This window comes from Palaemon carinicauda, chromosome 4, assembly GCF_036898095.1.
Source record: "Palaemon carinicauda isolate YSFRI2023 chromosome 4, ASM3689809v2, whole genome shotgun sequence".
NCBI lineage: Eukaryota > Metazoa > Arthropoda > Malacostraca > Decapoda > Palaemonidae > Palaemon > Palaemon carinicauda.
Genome location: NC_090728.1, coordinates 176,584,433 through 176,599,183, shown reverse-complemented (window position 1 = coordinate 176,599,183; position 14,751 = coordinate 176,584,433). Strand labels below are relative to the sequence as shown.

Here is a 14,751-nt window from a genome sequence, read left to right as displayed (position 1 = left end):
GGCTGAGAATTGTAAGCCAAAGGTACCTCTATGGCTGAAAGTTGTAGACCAAAGGTGCCTCTATGGCTGAAAATTATGAAAAGTATCTTTATGGTTTATCACACATGCCTCAATGGCTGAAAATTGTAGAGAAAATGTTCCTCTATGGCTGAAAATTGTAGACCGAAGGTGCCTCTATGGCTGAAAATTGTAGACCGAAGGTGCCTCTATGGCTGAATTTAGTAGACCGAAGGTGCCTCTATGGCTGAAAATTGTGGAGAAAAAGTTCCTCTATTGCTGAAAATTGTAGACCAAAGGTGCCTCTATGGCTGAGAATTGTAAGCCAAAGGTGCCTCTATGGCTGAGAATTGTAAGCCAAAGGTGCCTCTATGGCTGAGAATTGTAAGCCAAAGGTGCCTCTATGGCTGAGAATTGTAAGCCAAAGGTGCCTCTATGGCTGAGAATTGTAAGCCAAAGGTGTAAGCCAAAGGTGCCTCTATGGCTGAGAATTGTGAGCCAAAGGTGCCTCTATGGCTGAGAATTGTAAGCCAACGGTGCCTCTATGGCTGAGAATTGTAAGCCAAAGGTGCCTCTATGGCTGAGAATTGTAAGCCAAAGGTGCCTCTATGGCTGAGAATTGTAAGCCAAAGGTGCCTCTATGGCTGAAAATTATGAAAAGTGTCTTAATGGTTTATCACACATGCCTCAATGGCTGAAAATTGTTGGCCACAAAACCCGCTATGGCTGAAAACTTTGCCACAAAAGCCTCTATGGCTGAAAATGGTTGATCACACATGCCTCTATGGCTGAAAATGGTTGATCACACATGCCTCTATGGCTTTCTACAAAAGCTTGTCTAAAAATTATGAAATAAAACTTTCTTGTTCAAACGTTTACTTGACAACACTGCCTCAAGTTACTAGACACCAATTCTGTCTAAAAATTTTTTATCCAATCTTAAGTCTAAAAATTACTAACCTAGCCAACCAGCTTTCATTACCAGGGCTATAATGTCTAAAGAAATTACTAACCACTAGTGCTTTAATGTGTAGAATAGTCTAACTAGCAAATAATTAATGCCAATCCTTTGTCTAAATATGACAAACCACCAATGCTTTAAATGTCAGAAAATTACCAACTAAAAGTCTTTTCATGTTTAAAAATTACTAACCACCAATTATTCTTAAACTGGTGTACGTTACCCGTCAAAAATGACTGCTAAGTATTTAGATAGTATGAACACACGCAGCCCCACACCAGGACATGACTGCTCCCTCTCCCCCCTAGTGGAAGGACTGAGAAACCTGAGCGTGACCAAAAATAAAATTAATATATATATATATATATATATATATATATATATATATATATATATATATATATATATATAAACCGTATATATCCAAACAATTTATCTTTATTATCTAGGGGAAATGTCTAGCAATTGTTTCACTGATTTTCCTTGTGTATAAATATTGCCGACTACAACTGCTATATTACAACTAAATCGTAATGTTTAGAAATCCCTAACCACCGCAGTCTCTCTTTAATGTCTTAAAATGGCTGACCACCAATGCTACTTGAACCTATAAAAATCGCTGAAAAACAATTCTTTCCTCAGTCTAAAATTTACCACCAATGCTCCTTCAATATTAGAAAAGTGTCAACCACTAATACTTCCTGGCTATCACTAATGAGGGAAGGTCAAATCTAGACATCTGCATACCGAATGTTCATAACCGGTTTAGAGTAAAACAACGAAAGTTAGTTTATCTCAAGCAATAAATACTGTATTCATATACACAGAACCCATGATGTTGCAAAATACAAAATTGTCAACCTGTCTAAAAGTGGAGTTGGAGTTTTAATACCCCATTATTGGAATGCGTTTTAGCAGTCATAGATGTTTGTTATCCAATTTACAATCCTAAAAGTAGGCCCACAAGTACAATTCCATAACAAGAGAACAAGACACTAATCAATCTAAATGCTAAGTTATTATTATAGTAAATATTTTAGATTCTAACGACAACAAAATTACTATTATAATCTCTTCAGTTTTTTTTTCTTTTTTTCGGAGTAATGACCCACTGGCCAACAACTCTCAAAGGGTGAGTTATTTCCTTTACTCTCCACTTCAGCATCTCCCGTCCAACCAGAGGAAAGACATTTTAATTTTCTTTTCACTTTAATGGAAACAATATTGACAAACCCACGCACGCAGTAATTATAGCCCACACCAAAAGCCTGTGATTAAAAGTTTATTATCAATGACCAAGTAACTAGGGAAGGAACTGTGCCAAGAAGCAATTACAGAAAAATTCAAGACCATATTGGCCTATATCAATTTCAGGCCAAGTAATACTATGATAAGAGGTGAGAGAGAGAGAGAGAGAGAGAGAGAGAGAGAGAGAGAGAGAGAGAGAGAGAGAGAGAGAGAGAGAGAGAGAGAGAGAGAACAACACACCCCACATGTAGAGAATCTGACTGGAGACCGTTGTACGTTCAGAAGGGACACGTGACCTTGTGTGAGTCCTCTATCACAAGGCATATTTTATGAGCGGACAAAAGCTACCTTCATAAGGAGGAATTTCTAATATGAAAAAGCCATGACTCACCCACCACCTGGCAGATGTTTCTTCCAAACAACTTTTTTGTCGAATACCAAATAACCCATTCCAGATAAAATCTGGAGTGCTGTAATCTCTTTTTCAAGATTCAGGAAGTGCGGTGGGTCTGTTCGGCTATGGGCAGGTGGGATTGGAATTTAGCACGACTCATAGTACATTCAACCAGTCCAGGCATCCGTTACTAACAACAGGCTAACAAACTATAACTTGAATAGCACTTTATGCATTGTTCTTAAAAGCACATTATGAAAAAATGTTTACTTGAACAATAATACAAGGTAACATTCATTTTCTTAAATGTCCATTCTGTAATGCTTTATAACGGCTAAAAACCGACTATGCCCCTGAATAGCAGCACCACACATGTTAAAGGAATTAGGATATGAGAAGTTAGTTGAAAAATCTCTCAAAGAAATCATTGAGTAATTCAGTCCTATGATTGCATATATAAACAAAACTAGACACGGGATAAACAATGAGTATATTACTTTCACTTACGGAATATGTTCAAATTACACCAGACTATAAAACCATCGTTACCATGACTTTACAGGACTAGTTGACAAACAATTGTTTGTGAAACTATGCTCTTGCATGTGACGAATTCCTATTTGACTTGTAACCTTTGGGTATGACCTTGACCCCTCACAGAAACATGCATGCCAAAATTATTACCATGCCGTATACTTTAACATACTCAAGGTTGAATACCCATATGGCGTTGACCGTATTATCTATCGGGTTGATCAATGGAGTGTTCGTGTTACCATTATGAGATTCCTTCATGTCTAAACCTCAACATTATTTTCAAAGTTAACTTTATTTGACCTTGAGTATGATCCATCACGACAATCAATTTTATCACTCAATAGAAGACATTTTTTGTATCTTGAACAATATCAAAGCATAACTATAAAGCTAAAAATTAATATCTTTTAAACCAGAAGCGAGTGATTAACGCGGCCTATGACATAAAATAGGGAGCGTTAGAGAGATCTAGACGTTCAAGAACGCCGCCTCTTCGCAAAGAAACATTCAGCTTCAGATCGATAGCGCAGCTCGTCCGAACATTTCTCATAAGGTTTCATTACAGGTAACGATGTCCCAGAAAGAGACTGCAATAAGGCAGCTAATGTATCTTATGCAATTAGTATTAGAGAGAGAGAGAGAGAGAGAGAGAGAGAGAGAGAGAGAGAGAGAGAGAGAGAGAGAGAGAGAGAGAGAGAGAGAGAGAGAGAGAAAAAAATAAAAAAATCTGTAAAGCTCTATGAAATGCTTATATATAATAAAGTATTTTTTCCTCTTTGACGCCACTATACCATTTTAGTAAAGAAAGTATCAGAAATTGCAAATTCTATGATAATTCTTAAGGTACATACTTCCATCCCCTCCAAAACCCAACATTTGATAAACAATAAAAAAAAAAAAAACAGACCAATCATGGCACAACCAATACAAGCAGAAGTTGTACCAGAATACCCGTTAACCAAACCGTATCAAAGAACATCAGCGATGACCCATGCTGGAATGCCGTGTCGGTTGGGACAAGGCTTCAATCTTCCCTTATTTGGAGGGCACCAGGCTACCGTCCAGGTATCAGCTTTTGGCGGGCGATTCCAGCCGAGGCGGTTCATTGGTTTTATGCAATATCAGCACATCATTAACCAATAAAATTGCCGATTCAAATGCTATATACACTCCAAAATCAAACCACTGATCTCTGGTCTTGGGTGGTGCCATAGCCTGTGTACCATGGTCTTCCACTGTCAGGGTTAGAGTTACTCTTCCTTGAGGGTACACGGCCACACTATTCTTTTTTTATTTCTCTTCCTCTTTTGTTAAAGTTTTTATCATAGTATATATAGGAAATATTTATTCTTATGTTACTGTTCTTAAAATATTTAATTTTTCCTCGTTTCCTTTCCTCACTTAGCTATTTTCCCTGTTGGGGCCCCTGGGCTAATGCATACTGCTTCTCCAACTAGGATTGTAGCTTGATAATTGATGATAATAACTAATAATAATGGGGACGAACGCTAAATCCGAACCACGTTCAGAACATGCATAACAACGTTAAGAACCTACTTCAATGCGTTAATATAAATCAGAAGCTGATATAGATTCAAATTACAAAGGCGCAATCGAATTGAACTTACAATGAAGGAATCTGTCCTACTTGCTGACACTCCTCGCCTGCTAATTAATTAGCTTGTCCCTTCAGTGTGGGGAATCATTCAAATGGGATCCAAGGAAAGGTTCGTACGAGACTATATGATCACTCCTGATTAAAAAAAATCTATAATCACTCCTGAATAACTTTAAGCAAATATTATTACTTCTTGCCAAGGAGGCGAAGGAAGAATCCGGAAGTAAAACTGAGCGGCAAAACAAAATCGAAGCCAACATACATTAAATAGAGCACTTGCTGCTTCACGCCCACTACCAACCGACCTAGAACAACTTAAGACTTCGTTGCAAAATAAGGTAAATGGGTGTGTGGGAAGAGTAGGTTTGGAGGCGTTTCCTCATTACTGTACCTTACCTTAGGGAGCGAAGTACTTCTGAAATATAGTTCACTTGGAACTTTGGAGAGTTAAAAATTTCTACGGTCGGAAATTATCTTAAATTTTGAGTTAGAAATGTTTACGGTCATTTGGGGGATTCTAAAGCTACCAGTATTGAAAAAGTTTTCACGCGAACCTCCACGTATCTTAGCGTTATTCACAAATCTTCCCTTTATTTCTACCCACTTTTCAGGTGTATTGATTTTTGTATGTTAAAGAGTATATGTAAGGGGCGAGGATTTCTAGTTTTGAGCATCCACTGGTCTTATGTAATAACTGTATTGCTCAGGCTTCTGATTTACCATTCCGCTTGATTGGCGAAGTAAATACGCATAGATATGCTCTTTCGTTAGAATACAGAACAGAGCACTGATAAAATTTACCCCTAAACAACGGACGTTACACTATAGATTTGCAATAACAGCTGATTACTGTCAACTAGTTTTTTTCTAGAATAATCTTCGGTTGCACTGAATATTTATGCATTTACCAAGAAGTTTCTACAAAACAACACGATGTATATAAAGCTCATTTGCGCAATGCAACATCATAATATAAGCCTTTTAACACTCCTTTCAGTGATCTCAAAATTTCTTAAAATCTTTTTTTTTTTTAGAACTAGCACAATCAGCTAATTTTTTTATTAAATATACTTGAGTGACTGTCTGATTAAGTCTATTAATTACCTCTATAATGGTTCCAGACACTTTGATTGGCTATTACTACCAGTTAGCATACGTTACAGAACAGTTGCGATTCCCAAATCCAATAAAAAAGAAATTTTCACTAAGGGAAAATATTTAATTTAATGCATCAAATTTGGGCTATATGGACCTGAACTGGGGCCGTGGAGCCTATTCGTTGTTATAATAAGAGGGAACACCTAAAAGTTACCATAAGACCATGGCCAATGATATGAGAGAGAGAGAGAGAGAGAGAGAGAGAGAGAGAGAGAGAGAGAGAGAGAGAGAGAGAGAGAGAGAGAGAGAGAGGGGGGGGGTGACTAGCACTTAAAACTTTATTTTGAGCATATTAATCTGATAACCAGAGATTCTGGTACGTTTAATTCCTTGATCTTACAGAAACACGAACTTAGCACGGATTACATTGCTTCTTCCAACAGCAATGGGTGACGAAGGACAGTATAGAGGTCGTGCAGGTACGTCAAGGTTACCCTTTCGGGTTGCTGCAAGATACAATTACACGCTTCCAAACGACTCTCTCCTTTCAGATCGGCAAATTGTTTCGCCTCCTAATACGGACTGCCAACTAATTAAAAAAAAAAATGCAGGTAGACCCCTTCAAGGCCACCTGGATGAAAAACGAAGTCCAATTTTCTTCGAGTTTATAATTTGCTAAAGGGAAAAAATTCAAGCCTCCAATCTCTCTGATGGTTAGAGGCGTATGTAGAAAGAAATAAAAATACAACACGCATGCACGGACTTCATCCATGTCCCCTCGCCGGGTTATTTCTGTCTGCATTTCTGAGTCTTCGGTATATTTGTCAACTTTTTCTTGAGCTTTGGCGTCGTACCACTAGGATGAAATACTGTCTCATGACATACATTTAATAACTTCTGTCGACCGGAACACTGCGGGCTACAGTCTCAAGGACAAATTGCGGTCATCAAGGTTTAAGCCTAATCATAAGATATGAAGCAACGATATTCCCTGGGGCCTGTAACACTTGAAAAGGTGATATTACATTCACAGTTAAATAACACATTACCCCAACTGTAGATATAAAAATATGAAAACCCGTAAGGTTTGCATTGAACTCATTTGATTTATATCTACCCCACCAAACGAGTTTATCCCTTAACCGTTACAGTAAAATTATATAAGGTTTTGATTGAGGGTATATTAAAACAAAAACTCGCGTTTCTTCTGTTCCAAACGGTGTTCGGAGATCTTGATAGAGGGGTTTATAAAAGCTAGTGTTTTATCAGTCAATAAGTTTCCTAACTATCCTTTTCTTCACCTTTGATCTTCAGTTTCAAAACCTTCACTTCCGACTCTCCCTTGTATAAAGTGCAAATTGTACACACTTATTTTGCCATCTTTTTTTATCTTTTCGACTGCTTTCCTTGTTGATGTCCTAGGACTTGTAACCTACTTTTCAAAGTAGGGTTACAGCTTGAATTTTAATAATGCTAATAATAATGGAGACAATCGTCAGTTGCCCATGTAGCCTATGTCGGAACTACTACAAGTAAGATTTTTAACGAATGTACCAACCAGGACCCAGATTATTATCATTACTACTTGCTAAGCTACAACCCCAGTTGAAAAAGCAGGATGATGGCAGACCAACATTATCATCTGGATTGAGAGACCAGGGCAAACCCCCAGAAGACCTGGGCAACAGTCCAACGACAGCAAGTTAAGCCTCACAATCCGCCCAGCCCTACAGGACCTGAAAAAAGTAGCATTCGAGAGGATCCGCCTTTATCGCAGACCCTAACTTTTTACGCTTCAAAGAGAAACCTGTTCTTAGATGCTAGTTGTTTACTCTGAAGGACAAAGATAGGAAACTTTATTAAGCCGCATATCAATATCAATGAGGCCCACTTGTTATTTGAAAGATTGAGCACCTGTGTAAAAACTTCCACTACAGCCCGTATCATAAGGTTCTAATATGATGAATATACAAATGACGTGCAAATGAGTACGAATAAACGCCGTAAACGCACTTAAACCAGGTTAATGTTTCGCGTAATTGCAGAGGTCAAAGCGAACACTTCACCAATAGAAACCAACAAACAAATTTTTTAGAACTCTAACAGAAGTCAACCATCATCTTTTGTAAAGCCTATGAAAGAAAAGAATATGTACTGAAATCTAACAAACTGTGTAACCAAAACAAAGCAGTGGGAAAAAGGGTAATAGTCACCGTTAAAGACATTTGCTTTATATGTAAAACCGATCAATTTGCACTGCAGTGCAACAAACTGCTTTCCCTCGGTTCATACCTACATTTCGTTACCAATTCTTCATTTACGTATTAAAGTGTTAAATCATTATACTTAGTCAACAAATGCAATGCAAAAGGAAGAAATAACGATATTTGGAGGCCAATGAGGGAGTTCAAGTACCTACATTTAGTTACCAGTAGTTCATTACCGTACTAAAGTATAAAATCAAGATAGTCAACAAACAAATATAACGCAACGGGAGAATTAAAGATATTTAATCCAGTAAGAAAAAAAATCAGCCAAGCTGTATTGTACAAGCTCTACACTAGTCACAACTCTCCTTCCTTCAAGAGAATTAAGTTGAAAGCAACTGCACAAATGTTACCCTTCCCCAGCAGGGTACGTCTCACCATCAACCTCATTTGCACTAATCCTTTGACCTCCGGTGGCGACACTGCCCCCGCCAGGTGTCTGTCAAACCAGTTCAGTAACCCGAGACCTACCTCTGCTTGCAATAAAAGAAAAGCCCTCTTGGACTGCGTCCCAACGTCGTCTTTGCAGTTAAGACAATCAACATCATGCAATGAATAACTGCCATATCAAATCACACTATACCTACTACCTATATCAAATGGCAGTGTGATATTTCATCCTGTTTCCTTTCTCTATTGACAACTTCCCAATGATCGTTTATACCTTTATATGATTTGTAACGTATTTGTACATAAATTTTCTTCTCTTTTTCTTGATTAAGGCTCTCCTTGCTTCATCCATGTCAACTATCGTTTCTTAATTAACATAAAATAATAATAAACACATATATTCATGACCCCACCCTTGCATTTGGTAATAGCATATATTCAACAATTTTCATAGCAAATTTCTAATTAAACTACTACCCCAATCTCATTCATAATCTCCAGCCCTTAAGTTCAGCTGTAACTACAGAACTTAATGTTTGAACCACACAATGATCATTTATATATCTCATGAAATGAAGGTGTCGTTTCCATGGCTATTAAGACAAAGATGAAAAATTGCTGAAATTACATAAAAGGAAATAAGATTTGGGTAACTAGCTGTAAAGTAATTTAATATAGAATGGATTATGTCTGCTGATAAAAAAAGCACGATGAAGAATTGATTAATCATAAACCAATACGATCTTGATGGGATACACGGAGACAATGAGAATGAAAAATCATGACGGCGAAGGCATGTAAGTGGCTGCATTGAATAAGTATTCTAGAGTATTTCGTTAAATATAGAGACTTCACAAATTTGGTGAGGCAGGAATAACAGTAGTGTCTGTGCGAAGATTAGGAAGAGTTTGGGAAGACTTAGAAGTTCCTTTGAAAGCCAATGTGGGAAAAATGTATGAAGGGATTAGTGAACTTTTTCATGTTGGTGTGGTATGCATTTATAAAACGAATTGAAGAAAAAAGGATGAATCTATTCAGGGGAGTTGGTCTTACTATGTCAAGGAAGAAATTAATTTATAAGTGTGGATACACAAAATATAAAAAAAGAGCTTAGACCTTTTAATGCTTTGAAGGTTTGATGATGTGGAGAGGACATTATGTTAGTGAAAAGGGACTTGATAGATCGAGTGAAACTCGGATGATAAAGGAAGGGCCCTAATATCCAGGATTGTTTGATAATGCGTGTTACATGTAAACCAGATATTACACACCGCTAAGTCTGCGCAGGCGTATTACGGTCCTTAGGTAGAATTTTTTTTTTCTCTCCAAAGGATCATTATATTACCCCACAAGATTAAAGTATGAAAGTTGCAGTGACAATAGTGATTAAAATATATATTCACACACACACACACACACACACACACACATATATATATATATATATATATATATATATATATATATATATATATATATATGTATATGTATATATATATATATATATAGAGAGAGAGAGAGAGAGAGAGAGAGAGAGAGAGAGAGAGAGAGAGAGAGATTTAATAAATAAAATTTAAAAAAAAAAAATTCGGAATTCTAACCATGAGCTGTTTCCCATACACAACCAACCCTTTTTTGTAAGATAACCTATCAACCTGGCCGATTTGTTTGGCAATATGAAGGCAGAAAGGCTTAAAAATTACTTTATTCCAACGAAAACTGTCCTTAATAAGTTTGCCCTTGAAAGCTTCTAATGACCGCTACTAAACACTATATCCTTTCATTTTGCAAAATTTTAAACTTCACAAGACAAGAATTCTGTGAGTTAGGGTTGAGGAAGAGTTCGAAGAACCTACTTTCCTACAAGACCAGACACACTCCTCATTCCCACCGTTATCCCTCCACTAAGGGGTCGGTTGCCTGGTGCACACTCTCCAATGCCTTCTATCAAAGGCGTCCTTTTCCACCGAGCCTCTTCTCTCCATTTCATCCTTCATCACATCTCAACATCTAATTCTCTGCCTCCTTCTTAACATGTGCCCACAACATCCCAGTCGTGATACGCTATCTCATATCTTCACTACACCTGCTGTGCTACTTATTTAATAATTTTCCAATCTTTCAAACAGTGATAGTCCCATAATCCACCTCCGCATTATCATCTCTGTTCTCTCAATCTCAAGCTTTGCTTCCTCTTTTCGTCTTAAAAGCCCAAGTTTCTGATCTATACATTAACTCTGGTCTTATAACTGTGCTATAGATCTTGACTTTTACCTTAATTGGCATCTCCCTTATCACATACCACTCCAGCTACCTCCTTCCACTTAACCCCATGCAGCTTTTATCCTTTCTCAACTTCAGCCTCATATCCTCCCTCCAGATTTATAGTAGAACCCAAGTATCTAATTTTTTTACCCGTTTTATTACTGCTCCTCTACTTTCATATATGGCTATCCTTTCTTATAAATATTCCTCTTGTTATTTCGTTTTTATATGAAAGATCTATTTTAATGTTGTTACTGTTCTTGGAATATTTCATTTGTTCATTACTTCTATTAGTTTATTTCCTTTCCTTACTGGGATATTTTTCTCTGTTGGAGCCCTTGGGCTTATAACATCCTGCTTTTCCAACGAGGGTTGTAGCTTGACAAGTAATGATAGTAATAATATCCTATCCCTACTTTCCACTGCTAATCATGACTTCACGATACTTTCTGTAATATCAAAGGTGGGCGCTTTGTACAAAATTTAACTAGTTCTACAGTAATTCATCAATTGCTAGGCCATACTAATTGGAAAAAAAAATTCTACAAGTAAAGTCGTCAGCAGAGAATCCCAATTAAAAAAAAAATTATATTTGATAAGCATCGATTAAATCACTAAGTGTTCCTAAATACAGCACGTGTGAAGGATATCTCACAACGTGGTTTCTGACAGAAATCACATGGTGTTTGCGATAAAGTCCCTTGTAGCGGATAACTCCTAACATTTCATTCCAGTCCAGGCCAGCCTTCAGTAGTCTCCTTGTCCCTCTGCATATCGATGCATCTAAACTCAAACACAATCTGTTAAGCTAGTAAAACTAACTTGCTGCAGAACAACGCTTCAAAGAAAAGAGAAGTTAAGAACTTAGCAAGACTATTGATCTTAAGTATGGTCTGAGGCTTTGCACCACACCTAAGGGGATAGGGGAGTGATAAGTGTGGGTGGTGGTGGGGGGGGGGGGTTAACGATAACAGAATATGAAGAAAACATGAATGACTACGAACCTCATTAATAAATTTAAAGTCGAAACCAGTTACAGGTTACTGTTCGTTTGGGCTTAGATCAATTACGTGTTGCACGGCAAATTATCCAATTAACCTGTTGAACCAATGCCCTCAACATTGATGAATCTACAATCTTGTTTGTAAATTGCATAGTGTACGCAACCCGTCAAAAATGATGGGAGAATTTTTAGATGTGCAAACACGCAAACCCCTCTTGCCCGGGTATGACTACTCTCTCCCCCTACCCGAGGCGGGGAGAGCCTAGCGTGACAGGACAATATACACATACTCTCTATTATATAGAGGATATTTTTTTCCAAATAAGCTTCAGGATACATTTTTGGTATTCCCAGTACTTCTCTTATGCATCAGCAATACCCATAAGAATTTGAATTTATGATAGAACATGCCAGAAAAAAAATAACATCGCCATCATTCGCAAAAGTCATGAGATTAATGGACTCCACTGCAAGACTTCATCCACCACATCATATCGAAAAAAAATAATTATCCTTTCAAAACTATATTTCAAAGAAAATACATCCCCATGACCAATGTTGGCACCAAACACCGAATTTCCAGTGTCTAGCAACCATCCACATCGAGGAACTAGTCTGTGTCCGTGCTAAGTTCCCAAGCAAGGCTGCATTCACATAAACCCTTAAAAGGTTTCAAGCGACTTGGCATAATCTTCGTCCCTAGGATATAATGTAATGGAATAGAATGGCATATAAGAGAACTATGTTAATACAAAAATGTCCCCAAAACCAAGAGAAACCAGATTCCAGGCTGCTTTTTATCCCTCTTCAAACAAAACCAAGACGCTCGACGATTGTGCTTGTACAACGGCAAATCTCAGTTCATTATCGCTAACAACAGCGCTTATACACAATGAAAAACAAAAACATTCCAACGAGAGAGAGAGAGAGAGAGAGAGAGAGAGAGAGAGAGAGAGAGAGAGAGAGAGAGAGAGAGAGAGAGAGAGAGAGAGAGAGTTATGACTCACCAACCTCACTTCAGATCCATTGTCCTCCCCCAACCCAGATCCAGATGTTTCCCACCTTGCCCACTTACATCACGTCCTGTGTGTCATATAATACAAAAACACCCGCCAGTACCAAGCTTTCTCGTGGGTACCTTTCCATACACAGGTTTGAGTACATCAAACAGAAAAATTTAATTCAACTTATAGTTACCGGTTTGTCCCCGAAAGGAATTGATACTAGATTTTTATACACAAATTATATATATAAATATGAGAGAGAGAGAGAGAGAGAGAGAGAGAGAGAGAGAGAGAGAGAGAGAGAGAGAGGAGAGAGAGAGAGAGAGAAATATTTTTCTTCCATTAACACATATGATCCTACTGCTGACATACAAAGCACAGTGGTGTAAACAACTTGTTTGTACCAACTTCCAAACGCCCAAGGCATTATCAGATTTTCCTTCTAACCGTCATGAGGTCCAGTAAGGGTGCACCGCTTAGATATAAGCATGGTAAATGGCGAGGACTATAATTAAAGGCAGCACACAAATCTTTAAACTAATATAGAACATTAAAATGCTATCCATTGGCCCATATGACGAAAATTTGATCGGGTTCGATATGATGCCCCACCTTAAATTTACGAACGGGGTCTCTCTGTACTGGCAGCCCGTAAATTATTCTAAAAAAGCACGGCCACTCCTCTAACATCAAATCTAAACTTGTAAAATTAAAAGGCTTACTTGAAAGCCTATAACAGCAAACTTGAAACCTAATAATTTGGTTACGTAAAAGATTTCAATTTCGTTATCATTTGATGCCACTCAATTTTTTTTAACACAATTTGATAAGGAAGCACGGCCCCTCCCTTTTTACGCCAAAGAAAGAAAAAAAAAGTTGCAAGCAGTTGCTTCAAAATCAAATTGAATTTCCTCTCAGTAATAAAATTATTAGGTTTCAAGTTTCGTGCAATAGGCCTATAGATTTCACAAGTTTAGATTTGATGCATTAGGCCTAACACAATCGTAAAGTAAAGAAAAATTTCCTTCAATTAAAAATTCATCACCCAATTTAATTAATCTTTATTACAACTTAACAATGGCGCAAATAAGAAAATGCTTTTAGCATTAGCGTAGCAGGGGTATTTTCTTCACAATATAAATGATCTAAATTTTCAAATGATTTTCCCAAATATGATAGCCTTTATCAACAAAGACGGGATAAAGCTACCAAATTTTAAACTATTACCAATGTAGCCATTAAATGTAAGCACGAAAGATACTGCATGTTCTCACATAGGCCTATGTACAGCCTACGTAGATTAACCTACAAAGGATGGACTAGGCACATTGCTCTGCTAAAAGCCAATTTAACAAATAATCGAAGGATCTAATGGACGATCAAAGCTAAAACGGTAGCAATAAGTATAGAATGAAAACTCAGACCGGGAAAAGAATAAATAATACCATTCCAGACAGCAACACCCATTTAGTGTCATTTTGGCGCCAAACTTCCCTATTCAAATAATAAAACCCTAACAGGGTACAGATTGGCCTCTTCTCCGACAATAGGCAGTATGGTTAGTATCAAAGATTAAAATTAACTAGGTGTTAAATGTCGACAATCAATTACCGAAACATAGAGCATATACTGCATAAGACAAACGCAAATTATTGAACCTTTAACGTCTCCCGAAAACAGCTGATCGAGACATAGCAGAAACTAACACGTGACTAACGGAATAACGTTTCTTCCATTTGATTCGATATAATTTCGCCGTCCTACTCAAACTTACAAGCTAATCAACCGCGTTTTAATAACGAAATATACACACCTGCTGCTAACTCGGTGAGAGTCGCTAATTCCCACGAAAGTGTTCGTTGTCGTCATCTTTAAGATCGATGAAGGACCACAACCTCACTGGCGACTGCCGTAGATGTTACTGCGCCCTTTCAATGCCGCCACCCGTCCTCGTACGTTGCCCGGGAAA

General features: G+C 37.6%; 1 protein-coding gene across 1 annotated transcript in view; it reads right to left on the bottom strand.

The window, feature by feature from the left end:
- LOC137640225 (microtubule-associated protein Jupiter-like) overlaps nt 1-14,751 on the bottom strand; it is a 77,753-nt gene extending 63,002 nt beyond the window's left edge. Inside the window, exon 1 of the mRNA XM_068372790.1 lies at nt 14,596-14,751. Within this exon, the coding sequence (XP_068228891.1) occupies nt 14,596-14,651 (56 nt within the window). The 5' untranslated portion in view covers nt 14,652-14,751. The remainder of the gene's footprint in view (nt 1-14,595) is intronic.